Source organism: Mytilus edulis, chromosome 8 (genome assembly GCF_963676685.1).
Source record: "Mytilus edulis chromosome 8, xbMytEdul2.2, whole genome shotgun sequence".
NCBI classification, from domain to species: Eukaryota; Metazoa; Mollusca; class Bivalvia; order Mytilida; family Mytilidae; genus Mytilus; species Mytilus edulis.
The window spans coordinates 22,229,951-22,255,925 of record NC_092351.1 but is presented as its reverse complement, the minus strand read 5'-3'; the positions used below and the strand labels follow the sequence as shown (position 1 = coordinate 22,255,925).

The 25,975-nt window shown below is 28.9% G+C and overlaps 1 protein-coding gene across 6 annotated transcripts in view; it reads left to right on the top strand.

Moving 5' to 3' along the window:
* The window catches only part of LOC139485079 (protocadherin-9-like), a 53,150-nt gene extending 27,768 nt beyond the window's left edge, over positions 1-25,382 (top strand). For 3 of the 6 annotated variants that reach the window (XM_071269196.1, XM_071269195.1, XM_071269197.1), the window contains 6 exons: positions 14,764-14,848; positions 17,848-20,587; positions 22,004-22,066; positions 23,237-23,348; positions 24,025-24,466; positions 24,994-25,382. In XM_071269196.1, coding sequence (XP_071125297.1) covers positions 17,909-20,587; positions 22,004-22,066; positions 23,237-23,348; positions 24,025-24,239 — 3,069 coding nt within the window. In that variant the 5' untranslated portion in view covers positions 14,764-14,848; positions 17,848-17,908 and the 3' untranslated portion in view covers positions 24,240-24,466; positions 24,994-25,382. Of the gene's footprint in view, positions 1-2,523; positions 2,661-3,385; positions 3,549-9,921; positions 10,219-14,763; positions 14,849-17,847; positions 20,588-22,003; positions 22,067-23,236; positions 23,349-24,024; positions 24,467-24,993 lie in introns of those variants that run through there. The other 3 variants (XM_071269199.1, XM_071269198.1, XM_071269200.1) reach the window with 3 other exon arrangements.
* The last annotated feature ends 593 nt before the right edge of the window (positions 25,383-25,975 follow it).

The window sequence follows — 25,975 nt, the reverse complement described above, 5'->3', positions numbered from 1 at the left end:
TGACCTTTCATGTGCATCATTGAGAGAGAAAATTGAGCTACTTTTGTGGGAAATACAAAAAAAAATAGTCTACAGTTTTTTTTTCTCTTTAAATTTGTTACACAATTTCCTCTGTTCATTGAGAATGAAATTATTTAAATTTTAATCATAAAATTCTCATGGATTAAATGTTTTTTATTTTATATATTGAACATTTCAGACAGATTTTGGAATTGATACAAAATCTATTAAAAAGTAAAATCATTTTTGTAGAAAGGTATAAACATTATCAACTTATTAATCAGTTTAACCGAAATAAGATCTCATTACCGCCCAATGGTGCACTTGTAATTGCATTTTTTGCATAATTGAAATTAGTTACAATTTCATGTTTTCAAGGATGTATTGATTTTTTCCCATTGTATGATACCCTTTCCCTTATTTTTTTCTTTCTTTGTTGCAATGATAAGATCGGGTACGGCTACATTTAGTAATTTAAATCTGATTTTAAAGATAAAAGCACAAGTGTATCAGATTTATTCTAAAGATAAACAAATATTAAGTTGCATTTTATTAAAAAAGTATACCAAATATACAGTCATAAAACTGGTTCCCTTTTCCTGCATGATTTTGATCTCAGTTAATGGTTCGACAAGATCTCAGCTTTCCTTTGTAGTAACTGTAAAGGAATGATAATGGAGAGGAAAATAAAGCGTTCTAGTCTAAAATAGGTTTACCATCAAACTCTGATTTCAAACAATAGGGAAGTTAATACTGTTTGTTTCATTAAAAACCAGGCTAATGGGAATAGAATACTTAAAATGGAGTAAATAGATAGCTACATCTATGTGTTAGGGAAACAACAAGTGCATTTTATAAACTAGGCATTTTATTACAGAAATATTTGCAATATCTAAAGCTTTTTTGTTTGTAAGTCTGAGTTTTTAGGAGGAGTAGTGTTAGTGGATGGTGTGGTCTGGTGTACATTTCAATATTTTTGAGTAGTTCCTGTTACATGAAGCACAGAGAACTAGTTGTGAGCTGTTTCTTGGTTATTCCCCTTGAATTTACCATATTTTGTTTTCCTTATTTTACAAAAGTTTGAAGGAGTGACCACTATGTTGATGTTAGCATTCTACTTTATTAAATGAACTTATTAGAATCAATGTGTTAGATCTAAGAATGTGAATATCAGTAAAAAACATTGATTGTTTATTAAAATATACTTAATGTTTCTCAATTCTTCATGTAAAAAGTAAATCAACACTTTTCAACAGACAATTTATACAGCTTAAAAATTATTCCATGTTGCCATACAGTCTTCTTGATTCTGATAGTATCAATATTTCATCTGGCTTTGGAGAAAGTTGACACCAATTATAAATTTCGTTTAAAATCAGTGGAATGTAAGAGAACCAAAAAGATTTTATCATGTTTAATTGAAATTAAAACTAACCATGTATGATAAAATCTGATGTTGACTAGAGTTGTCAATGCCATGCTTTAACATGAACATTTAAATTGTAATTTACGATAAAATTTCAGTCTATTCTGAAACTAAATAACTGGTAATTACTCTGATTCAATTCATAACTTCATAATCATGTATTGTAAACGTTTCAACATACTGGCATACTGTAAATAACTTAAAGGCATGGGGGACGATGTCCTGGGCAGGTAGACTTGTACCATAAATACTGTTCTGTCAGTTTGGGTACCAGCTATACAGCATGGTTATCAATGTTAAACTGTCCCAACTAGTTGTCTAGTTTTATAGATTGGATAGTGTTTTAATGAAACCAATTAAAGTTTTATATGCATTTAAACCTGCTCAATTTGTGAGTTAATGCATTGGGGTAAATTTTCTTTTACCCCTTAACAGTGGCGGAACCAGAGGGGGCCCAGATTTATCCTTAGTGTAATGAGATTGAGGACTTATGTCTAAATCCATCCCCAACCTAACTCTATTGTACAATAAGTAAAAAGATGACAGTACCGGTAAGAATTTTTATCCTATTCCAGTTATTTAGTCATCTCTGTAAATATAATAACTGGAATGTTTTGGGAAGTTTCCTACAGATAAATCCCTGTCTAATACACATATATGATCCATAATAACAAAGTGTGTGACATAACTTTTATAATCACTATTGATAATTCTGGCTTAGGAACATTACTGTTTTATATAGATATTTCATAATCTTTGGTCTTAATCCATCAAAAGTGACTTGGTCATTCTGTCTAATCCTCACCAAACCTATTTATATTATTGTTGTTATTTTAAAAACAAAACCAGTGGTGTACTAATTGATGATTAATATTTCGATATGTTGTTGCTTCTGGGAACATTTTAGGGAAAGGATTTGTTAGGATCACTTGTAATATTGAAATGGAATTAAGTTTAAAAGTAGCGCTTTAAAATTAAAATTGTATCTTTTGGGGATGATTAAGATTAAAATGCAGATTAAATGTTATTTTTATATGCTAGGGTATTGTGAAGTCAATCCTTTTATGTGAGTCGATGATTTCTTAAAGAATAACAAGAGATTTCATTTTTTTTTAGGTTTGAGAGATTAATTATATTAATGGAGGAGTATAAATAAATAAACAAAAGCTTGTTTGCACTGAAGACAAGTATTTTCTTTCAAATAACAACTTTCGGGAAAAGATTATTATAAGGGGTAAGATAACTACGGGTACATATATTGAGTTGATGAAAATATTTATTGACAACAGTGATGAAACAGACCATTCTATACCTATATAAATCAGGTCTGCATACAAATGAACAGAAGGGATAAGTTTGATTTCAATTTTATATTGACATCTGATGGAAAGGAGGAAATACATGCAAATTACCAATAAAAATTTTACATACGGAAACATTGAATAAGTCTTATTACAACTTGACGTATAAAATTATGTCTGTCATATTCTTGGAGTATAATTTACCATATCCAAGTCATAAATATGTTATCGAAGTCATAATATGCATTATGAGTTTGACATGAAACGGGAAGTCAAATTGCACATTATAGACCCATTACACTTAATTTAAACATTTAACAAATTAATCGTCTATAATTTTCTTTTCAATTCCTCAAAAACATGCCAAATTACACTTTTAAAGGATATTTAACGCCAATATAAATTTTCCCACCATTATATCAACACTATTCTCTCCTAGTTTACATAAAAACTAAGTAAATCTATCTGATCGTTTTATTTGTGTTAAATCTAGTAAACTAAATCCAGTACTAATACCTTCCATTGTAAACTTTTTTACGATCGAAAGACTTGAATCCCGTGCCCTAAGGCTGTTAGGCCTAGCACATTGTAACAAAACAAGGTACTTTGAATTGAACGATACTTAGCTTTGATGTGATTGGCTTAAATTTTATTCGTTGATTTCATTTTAATACCACCTGTTGACAAACATGATAGAATCGTATTACAGTCCATTTAAATTTTCTGGTTTATATTTTTATTTCGTGTGTGGTGTAAAATTATCTACATTTTAGTGATTGGAGTTTATATATTATTCTAATAAGGCCTATTCATTTTCAGTGGTATGTATACTTTTTATACAGTATCAGGGGAATTTGTGTTTATTCTTTTGAAATGAATGCAACTTTATATTTGAAAACACAGTTTTAACAATATGTTACATTTCATGATGAAATGAAGATGAAGATATTTTGAAAAAAAGCAAGAAATTATCAGATAAATTATAATATATCATATTTATTTGATATATATTACAAGATCTATATTTTTCATGCAGTTTGCTGAATTAAATACTTTTTGATTTATTTAATATTCATGAACAAAAACTGTGAGGTCAATATGAATATTTACTTTAATTAGAGATTGACATATAGTAAAGACACCTGTTTATTTATGAAGACTGTATGTAGCCGTGTGGGTGTCTTTTGGTTGTTTTTATAATTGGGTTGCTGTCTCATTGGTGTTTAAACCACATCTCCTTTGTTATTTTTTCTGTAAACTGTTAAAAATTATTAATCATGCAACAATAAATCTTGTGGAAAAAAATCTTTAACTGCACCAAGAAATCTGAATACTATTACAATCCTTGGCTGTATGACAGCACTATATTACATGTACTAAAAGATAACATTAGAAAAGTCATCATACAGTGTCAAAATAATAGAGCATAAATTGTGTGTGGATGTTTGCTTTAGTTTGCTTAGAACTATTTTCAGAGATAATTTACCTTTTTTGTAGTATGTATGTACATAAGAGGGTATTATTATTTAGTGTGGTACAGTGTTTGTCAAAATTTTATTAGTGTTATAAAATTATAGAGTGAATTATCTCCCCTTGGTACATGTTTCAAATAAGTATGTTAGGATAAATTTTATTGGATAGTTTATTGAAAGCATTTAATTTAATGTGAGAAACACTTATTATAAAAAATGTAGGCTAAACTTGAGCTAATTCAAATATGAAATACAGCTCCTTGTATGAAAATGAAATTTCAAAAATATCTTCCAGTTGTTATCAGTAAGAACGAATTATCCTGAATATGCATGAAATGTTTGCCACTGGACATTAAACAACCAACAATCAAGCAATCAATCAGTATGAAAAAAACAGATTTATTTTAATATTTTGAATTTATACTCTTGTCTTTAACCAGTAAAATTTTTAAGAGAAATAGGTTTTAAGTTTTTCTTTGGAAAAATAGATTCTGAACCTTGTCTCCAAATGGTTAAAATATAGTGGGCTGCAATATTACATATTAGGAGTTTTCAATTAACCCAAATTGATTTCCCAATATAGTGTTTCACATGTACCCTATTGTTTCCTGTCCTTTAATAAGTTCAAAGTGCAACTGTTACGTTGATTCTAGGGGAGATAAAAAAGAATTAAGACTATTTTTTTCAAATTTAGGAACACCAGCTTGTGAGCAAATATTTGATTAGAAAAATTGCATCCTGTCAATATCACGTTAATATCACAGATGTACTGTGTAAAAAGCATGGTTTACATTAGTATAGTTCCATTTGAATCATCATGTTACATACACCCAGTAATATTGTTCCATCAATCATATGGGTGGCCACAAATCTTCATCTGGATTTCAATTTGAGATTTACATCTGATTTATTTTTACAAAGGATTTTAATTTCCAGAACAAATTGGGATCCAGCAAGTGTGACAAGAACCTACCTTTTGACAATACTATACAAAATTTGATCTTCCCAATTGTTGAAATTGAAATGGACTAGGATTTTATAATTAAAATTTTATCTTTTTAATCAATATCTTTTTATGTGGTAAAAAAAAATATACTTCCCCGGACTAATAATTAAAATTATAACCATGATTGGATTGGAAAGCTCTTCATATGCGCCGCCTCTTATGATGACAATTCACTTTGTGTTCCATCAAAAAACATTAATTACGGAAGGGTACCATTTCAAAAAGGATTTCCATAATTGGAGGTCGCTTGAGGAAAAATATAGAGTTCAAACTCCTTGAAAATCGGCTGTTTCTTTTCATTAAAATATTGTTGACAACTGAAAGAAAAAATTATTTTAATTACTCCTCAATGAAATTGACAGGCAATTGGTTTCCATTGATATCAGATATACTGCTTAGATCAAATGTTATTGAGTAAAATGAACAGAGTTTATTAAATTAAATCTTTTCTCAAAGTTTTTGCTACACATGATCAATGGAATGAAAAATTGAACAAAATAACCGAGGAAGTATAACGATTTGAATTAAGATGGGATGTCCTTTTCTTTTTTGTGATTGATAGGTTGAAAAAGACAAATATGTGATAACATCGCTAATTGATGATATCTAAAATTTAAATTACTTGAACCATACTGTAATATGTCATCAACCAATTATACGTGTACTACTGTGAAAATACATGTATCGTTTTGTAATAGGCTCATATATTTCAATATTACTGTATCTGAATACTTTGGTTTTATTTTTTTAGATCATTCAATACAAGAATTTTTTTTTATCGAATTACTTACATTACTGGCTGGTATAATTTTTTTTTGTAGTGTCGATTAAAATATTGATTTTATACTTTATTATTTTCTTTATAATATGTGATAAGGTGAAAGGAAAATTATAGGATTGCATTCTAGCAAGAAGTGAATTTCCAATGATGTTATAGTTTTAGTATGTTTTTCAAATACATTGTGAGCTATAAGTTTGAGAAATACATCCTGAAAAATTTTGTATGATTTTGCAAGTTTATATCACAAATATAAAATCATGAATGCAAATATGACACATTCACATGTTATATTTTATTATAATTTTATATTCTAAAATATGAATGTACAAGTTAATTATGCAAACTTTGTGGTAATTACTATATGATATAAAGCTTAGTTTCTATACATTCATCACATTTTAAGTAATAAATCAAAATTGTCATACCACCTTAAGGTAATAATAAAAAAGAAATGTAATTTTGTTGTTATATTTTATAGGGGGCATCTATTATAATTCATCAACAATGAACTCAAAAGTTACCCATAACAAATTTTTATGGTTGGCAAAAAGTAAATATACTGACAGAGGTGAAAGAATTATTGGTGATTTTAATATTTTTATGAAACCCCAACTTCTTATCTAATCTTTCGATCTTGTGTATACAAAGAGTATTGCATTTTTAATATTAACAAAGATGACAAAGTTGGGTTTTTGATAGTAAGATATGGACTTTAAATTTCAAATAAGATATTGAATTTCAGGTGGTTGGCATATTTGACAATGAAATATAAATATTATCAAAAGGCTGGGCAAAACTCAAAATTTAATGAAAGTATAAAATATAAAATATAAAAAGGTTCATAGTACTTTATTTATGAGTATAGATTTATTTTTTTATGAACATGGTAAAGATAAAATTTATTAGGTAAGGTGGTAATTTTTAGTGTTTCTTTCATCTCATATTGTTTCGGGTTTTTTTTTAATAGTAAAAAAAATCCATTTACCATAGTGCACCTGAACTTTCAATGCCTGGTCATTCTTATGGAATTAACATGGTGATATATTTCTAATTTGAATTTCTTTTCCCCCTTGAAAACCTCTTTTCTGAATGCATTTTTGCCATTTCTGCATCAAAAGAGATTGTTAATTTATAATATCTTGTTAGATACATAGCTGTTGAAATAATGACCCCTTTATATGGCTATATATCAGTGTAGAACATGAATATAGCAATATTGTGTGTATTTTATGGTCGTCTCGGACATAAAGTCACACTTCATGTAACTTGGTCAATTGTGGCCATTTATCACACAATCATTCTTGTTCAACCTGACCTCACTTTCAAGCAGGTATTGGACCTCCCTTAGAAAGGACAGGACGAAATATACATGGATGTGACAATTTTAACATACATTAGCAATGATATACGAGACAATTTAAAAAAGTTCTCAAGTATAATTCTAGTCCATTCATTTTGTTTCACATAAAACATTTTCACATATCATACTTATTACTTTTGATATTTTTGATAATTAACCCTATTTTTTTTTTGTATACAGTTTTCCATATTTTTTATCGGACTTTTAGAATTTAATGATTTATTCGTTCCTGTCCAATATTGGAGGTCCATATAAAAATTAGACTGAATCATAATTTGTACTTTAAATTACCCTCAAGCTGGTTGTTAAAAAATGTAGGATGACAATTTGTTTGAACTTTTTCTAAAATATCGTAAAATTGTACATGCAGTAAAAAAAAACTATGTAAAAAGAATAAAACTTTGACCTGAGAGTCATGAAAAACTTATTTTGTACTTGTAATACAACTACTTTACATTATGTTTAAATTTCAAAAGGGCAAAGTAAATCCGAAAAGAAAAAATGAATAATGTCCATATTATTCTGTTTATCAGATGTGACAGTTTTAGATTTAATTGATGTATCCTTTTTCCCCGGTAATATATTTATCTGGCAAAGTATGGTATTATTACTATAGTTATGATATCTGCCTCTTTAAGTTAAACATTTGATATTGTGTACATAAACAGTATAATATTTCATTCTTTTTAATGATGAAAGTAAATACATTTTTTGAAATTTAAGCATAGCTAGATACATCATATTAAATATTTAAAGTACTTCATTTTTTACTTGTTTGCGTTTTTCTAAATGGATTCATGTTAATTTGGTATAAGAGTTGTTGGTTTCTAGAAAATAATCATATATTTTATTTAAATTAGTTTCAATTTCACACAAATAGGAAAAATACACATTTTTAGTTACTGAATAGTATGTCAATGAAAAAAAGGAATATAATTGTGAAAATGACAAAATAATACATTTATTCATGAGGATCATTATTTTGATGAATAGACTGATTAATCATGTAAAGAGGGCCTTTAAAAGTGCCAAAATGTGGAGTTTTGTAGAGACATTGTCTACAAGTCACTTTATATAATGTAAGACCTCTCATGTTTGATGGATTAACGAAAAAAAAGTTTTTTTAAATTAAGGCAAAAATCTTAACATTCAAATTGCTATTATGTTAAGTGACAAAATGTTCCAAGGGGTGGGGGTGCTATTAATTGTCATTTACTGTGACTTTGTTAAGTACAATTTTATCATATAAAGTCACAACAAAAAATCTGATAATTTGGCATCTGGCTTGAAATTCTATCAATAAATAAATTTCTAATTTTCCATTTTAACATCTGAGCCATTAGGTCAACACTAATAACTAGATCAGGCATAAATACTTGATATGAAAATAAATCCAAGACTTTTTCTGGAACTTGATAAATGTGCTAAAATAAAATATTTAATTGTGTCATCAGCAATTAATGTTATTACTATAACCCCCCTAAAATTTTAAATTTGAATTAAATCATGTGCATGAAGTTTACATTGACAATATAAAGTTAATCGTGTTATAGCCATAAGAACATTTTCTGGGCATGAAAACATGTTTTAATTTGGTTCTACACAGAATTGTTTGGGCCTCAAGTTATAAAAGAGTTCTTACTAATTTGTCATGTTTTATTAAATTGTATATAATGTTACAACAAATATCTTGTGACATTCTTCATAAATTTGTCAATCAAGACAAATAGGAAATAAGTATGTCCAGTTAGTAATAAAAACATATTTTTATCACCTATTAAAGCCAAAAAATTATTTAACATGTTGATATATAGGTCTTTTCCTTGTACAATGTCATGTTTGGCTACTGGCTGTATCTGATCCAAGTTCCAATATTTCAAATCTTTCAAACATAATTGAAATTTACAGCTTTTCATTCAAATTAATACAGCTGGACTAAGTTAACTCATATTATAAACTGCTTGGAAATACCTTTTACTGTGTAAGTAAGGATTCCTTGATATTTTGCTGTGATTTAAAAGCTATGTCAAAATCATGTAAATTAGCATATGGACTCTACCAAAATCATATAACTGATTTCAGCGACTGCTGCAGATAGAAAAAAAGTTTTGGACACTAATAACAAATGTTTGTCAGTTTTAAATTCTTGACTTTTTTTTAATGAACATTAAGCAAAGAATATTCGTAAACAATTTATTTATTTTTTTAGTCCCTATTAATGTAAGATGTTTTGTGAAGGGGAACATGTTTATGTTTGAAAATAAAAATATGATAAAAAGATTAATTTCTGAAATAGTTATTTAAATTATCAAGTTTCTTTTCAGATAGTGCTACTGATAATATCACAAAGAGATTTGATACCTGATCATAAAAAATTAACATTGTTGATAGTTTTGTTTACACAGACCCCAGGGGACTAACACACCCAGACATGTTAATCCAATTAACATGGGGGGATCACTACTCCCAGCAAATTACCAATAGAATGGCCAGATATTGACCAATGCATATTTCAATTGATCTGACACCACCTTTTAATTGTCCACCTATTAGTCTGTAATTAAATCCTACCTCCATTTCATGTTAAGGTGTAAATTTAGTCTGGTTAATATCATGTCTGAGACTCTGATATAAAATGGACATAGAAATTAATTTAAATATCAGTCCAGTTAAGGATATTGATGAGTGTGCACAGATAATTGTTATTATTATAATAAGAGACTTTAATGTGAAAACCGTGTCCGAAAAATTGCTACTTTGTTTGGAATAAATTATAGGTTAAGGACTCTTTGAAGATCTCAATATTTGGAATTTATTGACAGTTTTATGACTAATTAGCAACAGTCATCATTGGAATTTGTCACCTTAAAAGGTAGGTTCACTAAATTTTCAAATATGATACCAAGTCTTCACTTTATTTTAAATTTTGTAAGTTTTGGATGACTTTTATTTTGCCAAAAAAAGGTGGGAAGAAAATAAAAAAATAAATCATTTTTATGTGTAGCAAAATAATGTTTATTTTTTGTAAATAATAATATACTACCAATAAGTGAGAATGAATGCAAACTTAAAAAACTAAATTATCATCAATGAAAATTACCCTAAGCTTATGAACCAAAACTGTACCAAGATCCTTCATTATTCTTATACTTCCATGTTCATATTAAAACCTTTTAAAATTTAGGGTCCTCAATGCTCTCCAACTATATTTTGATATTTAACTTTTCATAAGTCATTTGTAGACGTCTTTTTTTTGTTTGGCCTGCAAAAATATTAAGCACAGTATTTTCTATGATGTTTTTTTCATCAAAGAATTCAACAGAAATTCACTGGATCAGATTTTTGGAAATATTATATTGGTTGTAAACTGAAACCAGATAGGTGATACATTTAAAACCTGAATTATTTGTACATGAAAATGCAACATATGGCAGTCTGTCTTTAATATGCGTTGATCAGACAAATCCTCTGCTATCATTAGGGAAAATCTGATTAACTTTCTTCTCATTCCAAGACCAGTGGTCAGTAGAATACCTGTACAGGTAGCATCCTATTATATGACAAGATATTGAGCCATCAAAATTGGTCATTGATCAACAGGGGATGGTGATTGGTTTTGTCATAAACGGCCATTAAAGTCCTGTATGATTTATTTTATACAAAACCATTGCAATTGAGACAATTGATGACCACTGGTCAAATTTGGTCAAAATTCACATTACCAAACATTAACAGAATTGTATATGGACCTCTGCAATTATATTACACAAAGAAACACTAGGTTTACAAGACATTAGAGGGAAATAATTACAAAAGATCTAAAGTGGACCGTTTTACCGACAGTGATAATAATTTAAAATGCATTTGTGCAGATAATAATTAGGAGACACATTTTGTGCAATTATTATAATTGGAAGTTAATGTGAAAAACATTTAAGTGAATTTCATTTGGACTACTTTATTTGTTTTGGAGGTCTTGCAGTAAGGTCTGCATGAAGATTGTGTTAGTTGTTATTTTATTCAAAAATGGAATATAAAATCTAAACTGCAAGGTAAAGAAGTAATCATAGATTAATACGAGATACAGAAATTTTTTAAAATATTTGATATTCTTTTTAAAAGAAACAAAACTGATAAATACATGTTAATCAACAGCATTTTTATTTTCTTTTTTCACCATCTTTTCAAATGCATTCCTACAAGGCTTTATAAAGTTTTTTGTTTTTTTACTACATAAGTCCCAGTGATTCCTACAATAAAAAAAAATGTAATAAGATTGTCTGACCGAGTTGTTCATTTACTTTAAGATGAACTCATAAAACCCCAATATAAGATAGACATAGAATTGGAGTGTTCATTATATATTGACATATTTTATTGATCTTAATGGTTCTTTTCTTAAAAATTATAATAAATATATAAATCAGTTATCTATATTCTGAGTTCAACACATACCCAAAAAAAACAATGTCTTATTGGAGTCATCTAAGGTGAGAAATTGATTTGTTTTTGTTTTATAAATATTACAAAGACAATATATCAAATATAAATGATTATTTGTATCCTGTGAAATTAACAGCTTTGTGTCAGGTAAGGTCAGTTTCTGGCCAAACTATTTCATTCTGTGGTCACTATCCAAGTATTGTACTGGTCAGTTTAGACTTGGGCGAGACGATTCTGTGATTGTTTGTAGTAAAGAAATTTGGATACATGGTGGTTATTGAATGTAATGTTTGTATGTATTTTTTGCCACTTGTTTTGCAATAATTTTGTATTTGACGATAATATTAGATTTTTCAGAGAAATTCTGTGGTTAATAATTCAATTTAGGTGTTGTGAAACAAAGGTCTTTGGAATTAATGGTATGTCTAATGTTTTTCAACATAAGTATACATTACACAGGGAGGTCCAAATTCATGGACGGCCATGGACAAAAGTTTAAGAAAATGATTATTTTAAGCATTTAATGTCAAGTAGGCAAATCTATACAGCATAAAGACAGGTATTTTTACAAAATATTATATGGCAACCCCGACTTTTACAATAAATCCTTTGCTTGACTCTTTAAGAAGTAGGGTCGATCAACTTTTCAAATATTTAAACAAGTAGCTAGAATAAATATCTTTTGAGATTTCTCATAACGATACTTTTGAAAATGTATTTGAATTTTTAATTGAATTAACTACATATCGAGGGTGAGTACATGGTCTTTGATAAATAGAGTAAAAAGAACAATGTATTTACTTTTTACCTAAAGTAGGTTGTAAAATATGTTTTAATTGAAATTTGTAAATAATCCATAATATTAAATGAAGGACATGAACACTTCTTGTTCAACATAAAATGCATACTATATTTGATGTTCTGGTACAAAAAGGCTACAAATGCTGTATTCATGTTTATATAATATAGGTATTGAAACTTTATTTTTCTTGAGAGTTGTTGAGGTCCTATACATCTTAGATAGGAATAAAAGAAATATGTTATATGAGAATTAGTAATCTTTATTGACCAAAGTCATATCCAGTTTAATACTGGCTCAAATTTTATTTGACAGTAATTGATACACCTGTCTAAAAGTATAACTTGAAAAAAGCTTTACAAATTCATGTATATACAGATACATGTATCAAGTTTTGAAAAATTTCTTCAGTAATAGTCATGAATAAAGGGAGTTAATTCAGTTACAAGAGGTAATTAAAGCTTTTTTTAAACTGGACCCCTGTTGTGTTCACTTATTGCTACACTAAGTGCAAAGCTTAATAAGGAATGACAGACCAGTTTAAGTTTTAATATTCATTTTAAAGTCGTAATAGACTTGAATACTTGTTTACAGAATATTTTTAATTGTCAACATTTTTGCACCTATTACTCCATTTGGCAAATAAACATCACACATTATTTCAGATAAGTTTTGAAACTTATAAAATTATAAATACAAGGGTTCTGGACTTCTGTTCATTTATAGCGAACCCTATGATAGTTTTCCATAGATTCACCTGCAAGTTACCTGTCGATTTAAACTTTTGGCAGTTCTATTGTCCCATCTAACAAATACAACAGGTATTGTTCTCTGTGTAGTTTATTCACTGGGACCTTTAAATTTCTTCTAAGAGAAATATATCACTCATTGATTAATTTACCTGAACAAAAAATTGAACTGTCAATGATGAAAAAATACTTATACCAATACTAAGAATGGACTCACAAAACTGCAAGTGGTGTTGTATATATTCAAAACCAAAAACTTGTTTTTAATGTGTTCAATATTAATAATGATTTAAAAATTAAAAGTTGATTTGTGATCAAATATTCAATATTTTTGTGTGTTTGATAAATACAAATTTGAATATTATTATTTTTAAATTAAGGTCTTCATAAACATAGTCTATAAATTAACAACAAAAAAAACATGCAAATTCATTGGAAAATACTAAAAAATGTGTCTAAAATAAACTTTTTATTATTAAATCAGATTTTATATTGAACAGATTGAAAATATATTAATGATATATTGAATAAATACAATATTGCATACAGTTTATGTGAGTTTATAGAAGTATTTCAATAAAAAAACAGATAATTTTTTGGTCAGGTAAATTAATCAATGAGTGATATATTTCTCCTAGAAGAAATTTAAAGGTCTTGGTGAATGAACTATACAGAGAACAATACCTGTTGTATTTGTTAGATGGGACAATAGAACTTACAAAAGTTTAAATCGACAGGTAACTTGCAGGTGAATCTATGGAAAACTATCATAGGGTTCGCTATAATTAAATGAGTACTGAAACGTAAAATCAGCATATATTGTAATGACTGTAAGTTCATTTCTATGCCATTGCATAAGAAGATCTATGTCCAAACTAGAACATTCATTGTATTGACTTTTATTGAAGAGAATCATTTGATATATTGACTTTGTTATAATAAAATCATTTGAATTTCAAGATACTCGCAACAGATGATATTATTCTAATTTATGCAAACATTTTCTATAAAAACAAGAACAGTAGCTTGTATTTGCCTTTCTAAATGGTTCATAATCCTATTTACTCTGACTGGTAACCAAAATTAATTTACATTGTAGCTTTTCTCACCTATACATAATAGAAGTTACTGTATACCTATATTTGAGAACAAACATTACCAGTAAAATGAAAGGGACATTGTATGACAACATGTCACCTTTGTATGATTCAGTTTGAGCTCAATCTGTGAAGATACTATCATATTATCAAAATGTTTACTCCACTAATGTGTGGAAGTTGATTTAAATGGACAGATCGCTTCTCATTGGGCATTTAAAGTGTGTCTTTTCAAGTGGCAAGATAGTGTTGGGATGAAACTGTATCGATATTCAGATAATTTACACTAAATAGACTTCTGAATTTTTTATCCCTTTTTATTTTTACAGTGATTAAGTGGAGACATTGATGCCCTGATATTAACATGGTGATGATGATATATCTATAGTTTGGACTGTGAAGGTACAAGTACTAGTAAGTACAATATATATGTATATAAAAATTATTGAAAATAGTTGCTAGAAAAACAAAATTTAAATAAAAATAACATATTTTATAAAATTGCTAGTAAATTTATAGAAGTTAGTATGCACTAAAATATGGAGCATTTTATAATTATTTTAAAAACTTTAATATTATTTTCAAGTTTTTTGTGGCTGTTGAAAAAAAAAGGAATTTACTAGATGATCGAATATACAGGAGGCAAAATTCTAAAATTAAACTTATTTGTCGTTGGTTCATGTCTGTCATACAAACATGAATTTATTTTTCATAAATTGTTTTCTTATAAATCAGGCTGTTAGTTTTCTCAAATGAATTGTTTTACATATTTTTTTCTTATGGGGGGGGGGGGGGGGGGGGGCGATTATACAGTATTGTTTTTTTCTCATTGTAAAAGGCTGTATTTTAGCCTGAAAAATGCTTACATCCATTCCATTTGAACTTTGGTGGATAGCGGTCACATTTGCAATCATACCTGTGACATCTCTATTTTTTATATTAGAAAATATTTTAAAACTCAAAAGAATATACTGCTTCTATTGCTGCTTTTCAAATTGACAGTCCTGGAATATCTTTTCCAATAAGCTTAGGAACACTGCACAACTTGACTTGGTATTCCCCAAACAATTTGTTAAGTTTTGAGGCAGTGCTATTTTGACCCCTACATTTACCTGGTGTCAATTTCACCAGTTATCTTAAAGTTGAAAATTGATGTTTATATTTGCTGATGGATTACTGAATATGTTGTAAAAATAAACTGATTTCTCTAGCATTATATACATGTACATCATCAGTCACTGCAATAAATGTTTTAATAAAAACAAAAAAACAAAGTTATTTATTAAGCCTTAAAATTAGACAAACTAGGAATTTTCATTTAATTTTGACTTGTTTTCCCAGTCGGATCATTTTTTTCTGAATTAGTCAATTTATAGATTTTTTTTTCTCTCAAATGATTCAGAAATTGTGTGTTTACATATTTCATATTTCCTGTATTGTACAATATAAATGACCTCATTAATATTCTAATATCAGATAAATTTGAATTGATTAAAAACTGAATTTTCAAAGTTATGATAAACATATTTGTTTTAGACAACTTGCTACAATAACATATTTGTGTAGAATTATCTCCCCTAGATAAAGTGAATACTTAGATAATTTAAGGATTAAATTAATAGCTAAATTAAATAAAAGATGTGATTTATGACAGTATCTATTTGATTAATTGATAGTAAGGGATCAAAGAGACAAGATATCCACTTATTCAATAAAAATGTATTACTCTTCAATAGAAGTTAAATTTTCCTGAAAATATATAGTTTAGAAAACAGATTTTCCCCCATTTTAATAAACAATTTAATATCAGTTGCATTTAAAATTTATATTTATTTTTCTCCTTTTTAAAGCATTTTTTAAAGATTTTGGTCCAAAGTAAAATTATATGGTATAATTGGGTATTATAGAGAACTCCATATTAATTTCCCCCATAAGGTTTAATTTCTTGTCAATTTTCTATGTTTCCCAATAAAATAACAAATTCTTATATTTATTTATTTTTCAAATTTACAACTCATATTATGAGATTTTAAAAAGAAAGAAAAAGACAATATGTTTGCTTTTAAAAAAATCAAATTAATTTACTATTATTATATAACTTTTAAAGAATAAATAGCGATATTAGATGAATCGTTAAACTTTGCAAAAAAAATTTTCGTGCATTGAAGAAAAATTAAATGCTGTTGAATGTATGTGAAAGCGATGTTTGATGTTTACATGAAAAGATATTTGACTTTCAAAACCAATCCCCAAATTTTAATTAAACTTTTCTAAATTTGACTTGTCTATTCTTGAAACAATAGTTAATTGAAACTCAACTAAAATCTTAGGATCAGATTTTACACATGGGGGCCAAACGTTAAGCTGTATGAAACACTTCACACAATTTCTCATGCTTATATCATTTTCCTTGTCAATCCAAAGATAAACTTGTGTACTTAAGAATCATCTTTATTAGACTCATAGATCTAATTAATTCCACGGTATAGAGTAACAATCCCGTTGTACTAAGTCCTTTCAATATCCTGATGTCATTCTTAAGACAAGAGAAAATGAAATAATACGGTTGATGTGACCGTAGGTAGTGACTTTACATGGAGATCGGTATCCCTACTGTGTCATATCTCTGAACCGACTGGTGTTAGAAATAATATAACATGGTAAACAGTCCTATCAATACACCATCACTCGTAGTGATAGCTTTTGTTCACAAATATGAAATAGACAACATTTTTGTAAGATGACAGGAACATTGTGATAAATATTGACATGTCCTACGGAAATCCTATGGACACCATGTCAGAAAAGATAGTGCCGGAGCCTAAAGAATGGCTGTTATCTCCAAGGAGGAAAGTTAACTTGACTCATGGCTGATAACACCTTCATCAAAAACATAGAAATCACTTGTTTTGGAAAATAATATTGATAAACATGGAAATAAAAGGGAAAGAGATTCCGTTTTACCTATTTAAAAGAATTTGACACATCGTTGCTAATCCCTGAAATTTATTATTGATTTAAATACATTTGTCTGTTTAACATATTTTTTTACCAGTCAGTCTAAAGAGTTAAAGCTGACAATCAAAGTAGAAGGTTTATAATATATATATACTGTTAATTCAGAAATTAATGCATTTATTAATTCATTTATTAATGCATTTATTAATGCATTTATTAATGCCATTTTTTAGGAATGGACAAAAATGTGAGATTTTAGACAAATCTGCTTAAAGATATACATGTGTGTTTCGAATTTCAGAATATGAGTTCTTATTATTGCTTTACCCACCCTATAATAGTCCCAATACAAATGTATTTGTAAAAGAACTTGAAATAATTTCTGAACTTACAACTAGTAAAATTACTGTAAAATTGTATGTCTTAATTTTTAATTGTTATATTTTTATTTTCAGGTTTGCCATAAGCACTATGATTCATTGATGTACTACATGTATTGAGAATAACTTCATCACAATGGCGCTATACATATTCATTGGACTAGTTTACATAGTAACAGTTTGCTATGGTGAGAACATCATCAATTTTCAACTTATGGAAGAAATGCCATTAAATTCATCAGTTGGAAGTTTAGCAACAAATAGTGGACTTCAAGTAAATATGACACCACAAGAATTCAATAATCTTAGATATAGTTTCTTAGATCAAACAGACATGCAGAATTTGTTTAACATCAATGACAAAACTGGTGACCTTCAAACCAAAATTCAGATAGACAGGGAACATGTCTGTGATTTCGTTGATTCATGTGTTCTTAAATTTGATATTGCAATCCATTCTAATGTTCCTGCTATGTTTAAAATCTACTCTGTTCAGATCACACTGCTAGACAAAAATGACCATTCACCAAAATTTCCTTCCGACATTGTTAACCTACAAGTACTGGAATCATCACCCATTGGTACATCTGTTACCATTGACGATGCAACAGATTTAGATTCTAGTCCAAAGTATTCAGTGCAGAGCTATGAAATCGTACCATCCAATAGTATTTTTCGTCTGGATTCAACACCTAAAGTAGATGGTGGGTTTTGGTTGAACCTAGTTCTTCTTCAGAAGTTAGACAGAGAAATATTAGATAATTATCAACTTCAAATTGTTGCAAAAGATGGTGGCTTTCCTCCAAACGTAGGAACAGCAACTGTTAATGTGGAAGTTACAGATGACAATGATAATTCTCCGGTTTTTGTGCAAGATGTTTACAATATCAGTATCGCAGAAGGAACAGCATCAAACACAGCCATTTTGGCAATCTCTGCTACTGACAAAGACATTGGTGATAATGGAAAGGTCACATATAGCTTCAGTTCTCGACAAAATGGATTGGACTCTATAACAAGTCTGTTTTCAATAAATGAAACCACTGGATTTTTATCTGTGATTGGGAATATTATCTATGAAGCCGGCAAGGTATTTAAGATTTATGTAGAAGCAAGTGATCACGGAACATCGCCAAAAAGTTCACAAGCTACTGTTCATATTAATATCATGGATACGGGAAATAACCAACCTATTATTAGAATTAACTTTATAAGTTTGGGAAGTAATGATGTCATGAATATATCTGAGTCTTCCAACATTGCAACTCTTGTAGCGTCTCTAAACGTAGAAGATCCAGACACAGGAGCCAATGGTAATGTTTCTTGTAGTTTGTCAGGAGACTTTCTTTCTCTCCAACCTATTTCAAATAAAAAAGGATATCTTATAATGATAAAAAAGAAATTTGACAGAGAAAAGCAAGATTACCATAATATTCTAGTGACATGCCAGGATCAGGGATCACCTGTTAAAAGCACCACAAAAGTATTCCACGTACGAGTGTTAGATGATAATGATTGTACGCCAGAATTCTTACTGGCAAACTATTTTGCTTCCATGGATGAAAATAACTTAAAAGGGACCCCTATCACAAAAGTATCTGCTAAGGATGATGATTTAAGTCCAAATAATGATGTTCAGTATTTCTTGGACTCTGATGCAGAGGGAAGGTTTGCAATTAATTCTGTTTCTGGAGTGATCACAGCTAATACAGTTTTTGATCGTGAACAGGCTCTGAACTATAAATTTACCGTATTAGCAGTAGACAGTGGTAATCCTCCTTTAACTGGTACAGCCTCAGTGATATTGACAATCAAAGATGTCAATGATAATGCACCATACTTTGATGATGTTCCGTTTTTCCAATTTTTCGTTAAAGAAAATGCTGATACAAAAAATGCCATCGACAAACTTACAGCTCATGACAAAGATGAAGATGGAACTAGAAATTCTGATATAACATTTTCTCTTGATCCCCGATTCTCAGATGCCAATTTGCCTTTTATTGTTTATCCACAGGGGAATATTTATACTAACATGAAACTTGACCGTGAACGACAAAGTAGTTACCAATTCACAGTTATTGCCAAAGATCAAGGAACGCCACAACTGTCTGCTTCTATGGATGTGAAAGTTTATGTATCTGATGATAATGACAATAGGCCAAATATTACTTTCCCAACAAAACAAAACAACACTGTCAAAATCCCATATTCTGTTGAAGTTGGGACTATGATCACACAAGTAAAGGCTGTTGATTTGGATGAAACTGGACCCAATAGTCAATTAAGTTACAGGATAAAATCTGGGAATGAGCAAGATGTTTTTATGATCGGATCTACCACAGGAAAAATATATCTGAAGAGAACATATGAAATTACCTCGGATAAAATGTTTCCGCTAAATATTGTAGTAAATGATAATGGCAAAATAAAACTGAACAGTAGTGAAACTTTAAGAATTGTTCTGCTGTTTGCTAATATGACAACTGCAGCACAAGACTCAGGCTCTGGTAACAGGAATATAATCATTTCTATTGTCGTGATAGCATTGACAGTCGTCATATCGGCAGCCATGATTGCCATCATTCTGATTTTACGGTACAAGGACAAACAAGATAAACAACAAAGCCAGAAGCCCCTAACATACCCACAGATCACACCACACGAGAAACTCATGGCAAATGGTTTATCTAAAGATATGGATATGCAACTAAAAAAGAAAAAAGAAGTCAGTTTCTCTATTGATGAGGATTTAGACAACATGGAGTTGTATAACACCAGTTCAACAACTGCATCAGGTTTTAATGATTTTGAGGTAAATATTATTTTGGAATGTTATTGTTAATTATTTTCCTCTTATTATAAAAAAAATAATTATATGAATGAGTTGATGTCCTCACAACCTGTTGGTCTTGCAATAACCTCTACATCTTGCAGGGGGTATATTTTAGTTGGGAGCTGGTTAAAACTCTTATTTACGCCCACCTTTTTCAGTTTGGGTATGAGTAAAAGACGTCTTTCTTTTCTTTTTAATGAAACAAACTTTGTCAAAATTCATGTTCTTTATGGAAATTATGCCAAAACTCCACTTCATCAAACATTTATACATTTGTCTGTGTTCTTTGTTTATTTCTTAAAATTTATTGATGCATTCATCACTATAAAATGTCAGATAGGATAACATTATGGCATCAATTAAATAATTTATGGCCACAAAAAAGGGAAATCATCATTGATTTCTATACAAAAATTGTAAAATTTTGATGTTATATATCAATCACTGAAGCACATCCTTGTTTTATCGGAAATTTACAAAAGATCAAATTTCCTGGTTCTAGGAATATATTATATCATGATACATGTTAAAACAAAATGAAAAAAAAGGTGTGAAATATAGAACTTTATTAGTACTTATTGGTCCACTACAGTTTTAGAACTGAACCAACAGGAGGGAACCACATAAAATAGCCATTAAATAATTCAGTAGTAGTTTATCATGTTAATGAAAGATTTGATATGTATATATGAACCAAATTAAAGTATTAAATATTTGATAATACCAATATTTACAGGCCCTTGTCAAAATATATATCTTTAAAAGTGACACCCACTAAGTATTCATAATGTTTGTATACACATTTTAAAATGTTTTGATTTAAAATTTTGACACCAAATTGACCATGATCTGATGATTTGTAAATAAAAACAAGACAGTGCTGTAATAATCTAAACAAAATTAGGTAATTGGTAAATAAATTTTAATCACATTTTTGGTTAATTATTTCTCAAGATCTTAACTTGACCTTATTTCTTGTTTTATATTTAGAATAAAATATATTTTTCAGTTCTTTTTTTGTTGTAAAATTGTATTTTGAAATGTTTATATTGCGGTCTTTTTAATCGTGTAATAAATAGCCATAGTTCAATAATATCAATATTAATTTTCAATAGCAGTCTGATCGTGAGGCAAATGTGTGATATTTTTAAACATAATTTCAAATGTTTTATTGTGGTATAGACATATTGGTGTTTTTTCCAATTTTATTGACACCAAATTAAAACTCCATTAGATTGTAATTATTTGATTTTAGATATTTCACTCACTTATAAACCGGAAACTGGCTATTTGTTAACCTTTATATAGTATAGAACTCATTGTGACAAAGAAATGTCCCTTTAATGTAAAATACAATGTACACTGAGTTCAAATGTATTTGCCTTTATTTTTCAGAAGCAACATGAAAAGTACAAAATTAACAAGAAGGGAATACATGTAGAATTACCTGAACAAAAGGTATGTTATATCAAAGTCTGAATATGGAGGCATTTATAAGCTCAATTGATGAACATTTCAGATTGTATTTATAAAGAATTGTCAATTTTCCTGGTTGTTGGTTCTATAAGTGGGGCCAAGGAGGTTATATTATATATATAACCTCCTTGGTGGGGCACACTAGCTTCCTTTATCAATAAAAAGCCAAAAATGATTAAAGTGGCTTAAAACATCATCAATCAGTCTATATAACACGTGGCAAAAAAGTAAAATAGCAAAAATACTGACTTTCAAGGAAAATTCAAAACATAAATTAAGTCCCTAATCAAAATGGCAATATTAAAGATGAAATCACAAGTATCAAACCTATATAAGAAAGCTCTTGATATTATATCAATGTATTTAAGGCTGTAAAATCTCTAAATATATTCATAACAAATCTTTAACAGAATGAATTGTGACCTCATTTACATAATTATTGTAAAAATGTTAGTTGGGAGTGAGAAATATAATCTTATGGTCATTCATCTTGTAAATGAAATGGTTGCATTTTAAATTGAATTTCTTTTATTTGTCCAACGGCACTTTATCACTTTCTGATAGCGTCTTTTCATTGTAATTATAGTTTGTCAGTGTTATGTATAAGTTTACACTTATTGTGGAGGCTTTAATGATGGGTTAGGGTATAACATGGTTTGGAGGGACATTACACCTTTGTAGAAAAGACTCAAAACCAAAAAATATTTTGACAGTGTTAATGGTACATTACACCTTCGTCAGTATTTTGTTTTTAGGTACTTTGGATTCATGCTAGGTTTTCAACGAAAGGGTGTTGTTAAAGTTTTGACAAAGTACAATATTATTGTTGCACATTTAATTTTGACTGCACCTTTATATGAAAAAAAATAAGTAGATGCAATAATGGTAGACCAGATACATCATAGTCATGTACATCTTGAAATTGAGAACGGAAAGGAAGAATGTGTCAAAGAGACAACAAACCGACCAAAAAGTAGTAAACAGCGGAAATTCACCGTGTAGGTTTAGAGTAATCTGCCTTTTATCAACATAAAGAAATGAACTCTTAACACAAACACATGAAAACAAACAAAGATAAAATATAGGTAGGAAAAAATCAAAGATTAGACAATGTACAGTACCATTATATATAAACCTGATTATTTTTTCTAGGTACACCATAATTTTGACAATATAAGTGAGTTATCAGATGAAGCAACCAACTCAGACAGTGGCCATGGTAGCAGTGATGTAGATATAACTAACCAATCAAATGGAGCACAGAGTAAGTTTGAAATTTAAATGGAACCACTTGTTTGAATATATAGCCTATTGAAATCTAGCAGTACATGAACAATTAGAACTGTTACAAGATGATAGGTCGATGGAATTATCCTATTAAAAAAAAAATCTGACTTAAAAAAAGATCAAACAAACAAAACCAAAAGCAACTGCCAGTTACACTATTTTAGAATATAGAGAAAACATTAATGGCACATCCCATTGTGATTGAAATTTTAATAGATATGAATTATATACAAAAAATGCATAAGTCTTGAAAATATAGAATTTAACTTTCGGACTATTGATAACCATTGAACAAACATAAACCAAAAAAGCAACACCAGAAAAAATGATGGAACTTAGTGTTTTTTAAATGCTAAGACAAACATGAAAACCACAAAAATAACAATTTCAATTTTTAATAAAATTAAGATAGTATATAGATATTAAAGCACATGTTCATATGAACTTGAACCAATTTTGAATGCTAAAAAAATATGGTATCAATAAACAGGGTTATTCAGTTTTACAAAGCTGATAAAAAATTGTACTAGCCAGAACAAAATTGTAAAAAAAAAGAACTAGTTTCAAGTAAATATGGTCTATTATTTAGACCTGCATATGTATAAGATATGCTTAAAGCACATAGTTTAATGTATAAATATTTTTCTTTATAGGTGATAAGTTTGCACCTAAATCTGTGAGACTACAGCCAGTACTATCAGCCAAGTGTCAGTCACCCATTAGGGCTGATGATGTATTGACTATAGTGACAAATAATGGTCACAGAAACTCTTTTGACAATTCACATCGTAGCTTGATACTAGACGGTCGAAAAAAATCTGGTAGCGGTGCCAAGTCAAAAGACAACTGGGTACCATCATATGTGTAATATATGTATAAAAGTTTCCACAGTATAGTGCAATATATCAGAAAAATGGACAACTTAATACTCAGATGAAATATATGGATATTTCTTGATTGTTGTGTGAAACACTGGAATTATGAATGAAGACCATGTGATAGTCACCTGACTAAATATACAATGGAACCTTGATGATGGAGACAAGACTCTACCTAGAAAACCGATTGTGGACTTATGGAATCAACTGAAACAAGGTATGCAGTGTTTTTCTGAGAAGTCTTTTACTTTAAAGATAATTTGTTTCTCTCATATTTTTTCATATTTCTTACAGCAGATTTTTATATCACATCAAATCTCTCCTATTTTCATTTTCACTTTTAAATAAGTAATTTCTGAGGTCAGATGAAACATTTTCCAAAATACTGGCCTTTTGTGTAAAACAAGAATCTGAAAAAATAAATTACAAAATATATATTATATTTGCCATACCCTTTGTTTTCTCTACATCATTGAAATGAATTAATGTTAAAAGAGAAACAATGATGAATGATTAATACTTCAGACTTATACTACCTGATGGAATTCTATTGAATAGGTTAAAAGGCACGTGAAAACTTATCAAGTCAATATCTAAACATTTTTATGACTTTAATAGTTTTTTTTATTGGTACCAGTTAGATCATTTTATTGAGATGTAATAAAAATTAAGAAATAGTATTATACTGTTCCATGCAAGCTGTCATTATTCCTAATTTTATTGGATTTCTTCTTTATTTTGTAGGACCATCAAATATGTTCAGTTGGAGGAATAAGAATCTAGAATCAAAGTGAGGCTGTAAATGGAGACTATTGAAAAGGACATTGCGACTTTTTTGGCAGAGGAAATTATTTGGATGTGAATTTTCTAGTTTAATCAGTTGGAAAACGTGGATGATTTTCACAAAGTAACCTGCATTTCATTCTTTTGGATCAACATGATCAAGAAATGAAGACCAATTTGATATGAAATTGTAAATTTTTCAATTTAATCTTACAGTTACTGTTTTCATTCGTCACCACATCATTCATATATAAACAGCATTAATTTGTGATATTCAATGTACAGGGTATATATTTTGTTATTTATACAATTGTTAAAATTTATACATAAAATAAAATTTTGAAATACAATTACTTTGTCATTGACTGCATTTCTGTTGCTAGTTGAAAATACCTACAGAAAGAAATTGAACAGAAATAATGGGTTGTGAATCTGTTATTGCTTTTATGTCCCCTTCCTCAACTAAATGCCTGAGGCATGTAGTTTTAACCATGTTTCTTCATCCTCAATCCAAATTCCTACTGTTGTCTGGTCTTCATTTTGTTATGGTCATAGATATTGAGCTGATTTTTGTTTTAAGGTAGATCGGGTGTCTAAATTATAATCCATAGAATTTTTTAATAATTTGCCAAAATGTAGTTTATATCCTGCTTGTTTAAAAACATTAATAAAAAGAATAAAAAGAATGAGTCACGGGACATATTTTCACATTACAGGTTGTGCAAAATTGTCAGATTTTGTATAGATTATGCATTGAAAACACAATTTTCCGCCATAAAAGGAAAACTACACCATAAAATTTTGAGAGCTCCAATATTATTATTTCAGATAAGAAAAAGAAAAAACAGGTTTACTGGACTCGTTTTCTTGCTACATAATAAAATGGATAAATTCCTAACACATTCTATTGTAAAAATAACACTATCTGAATTATCTGCCTTTC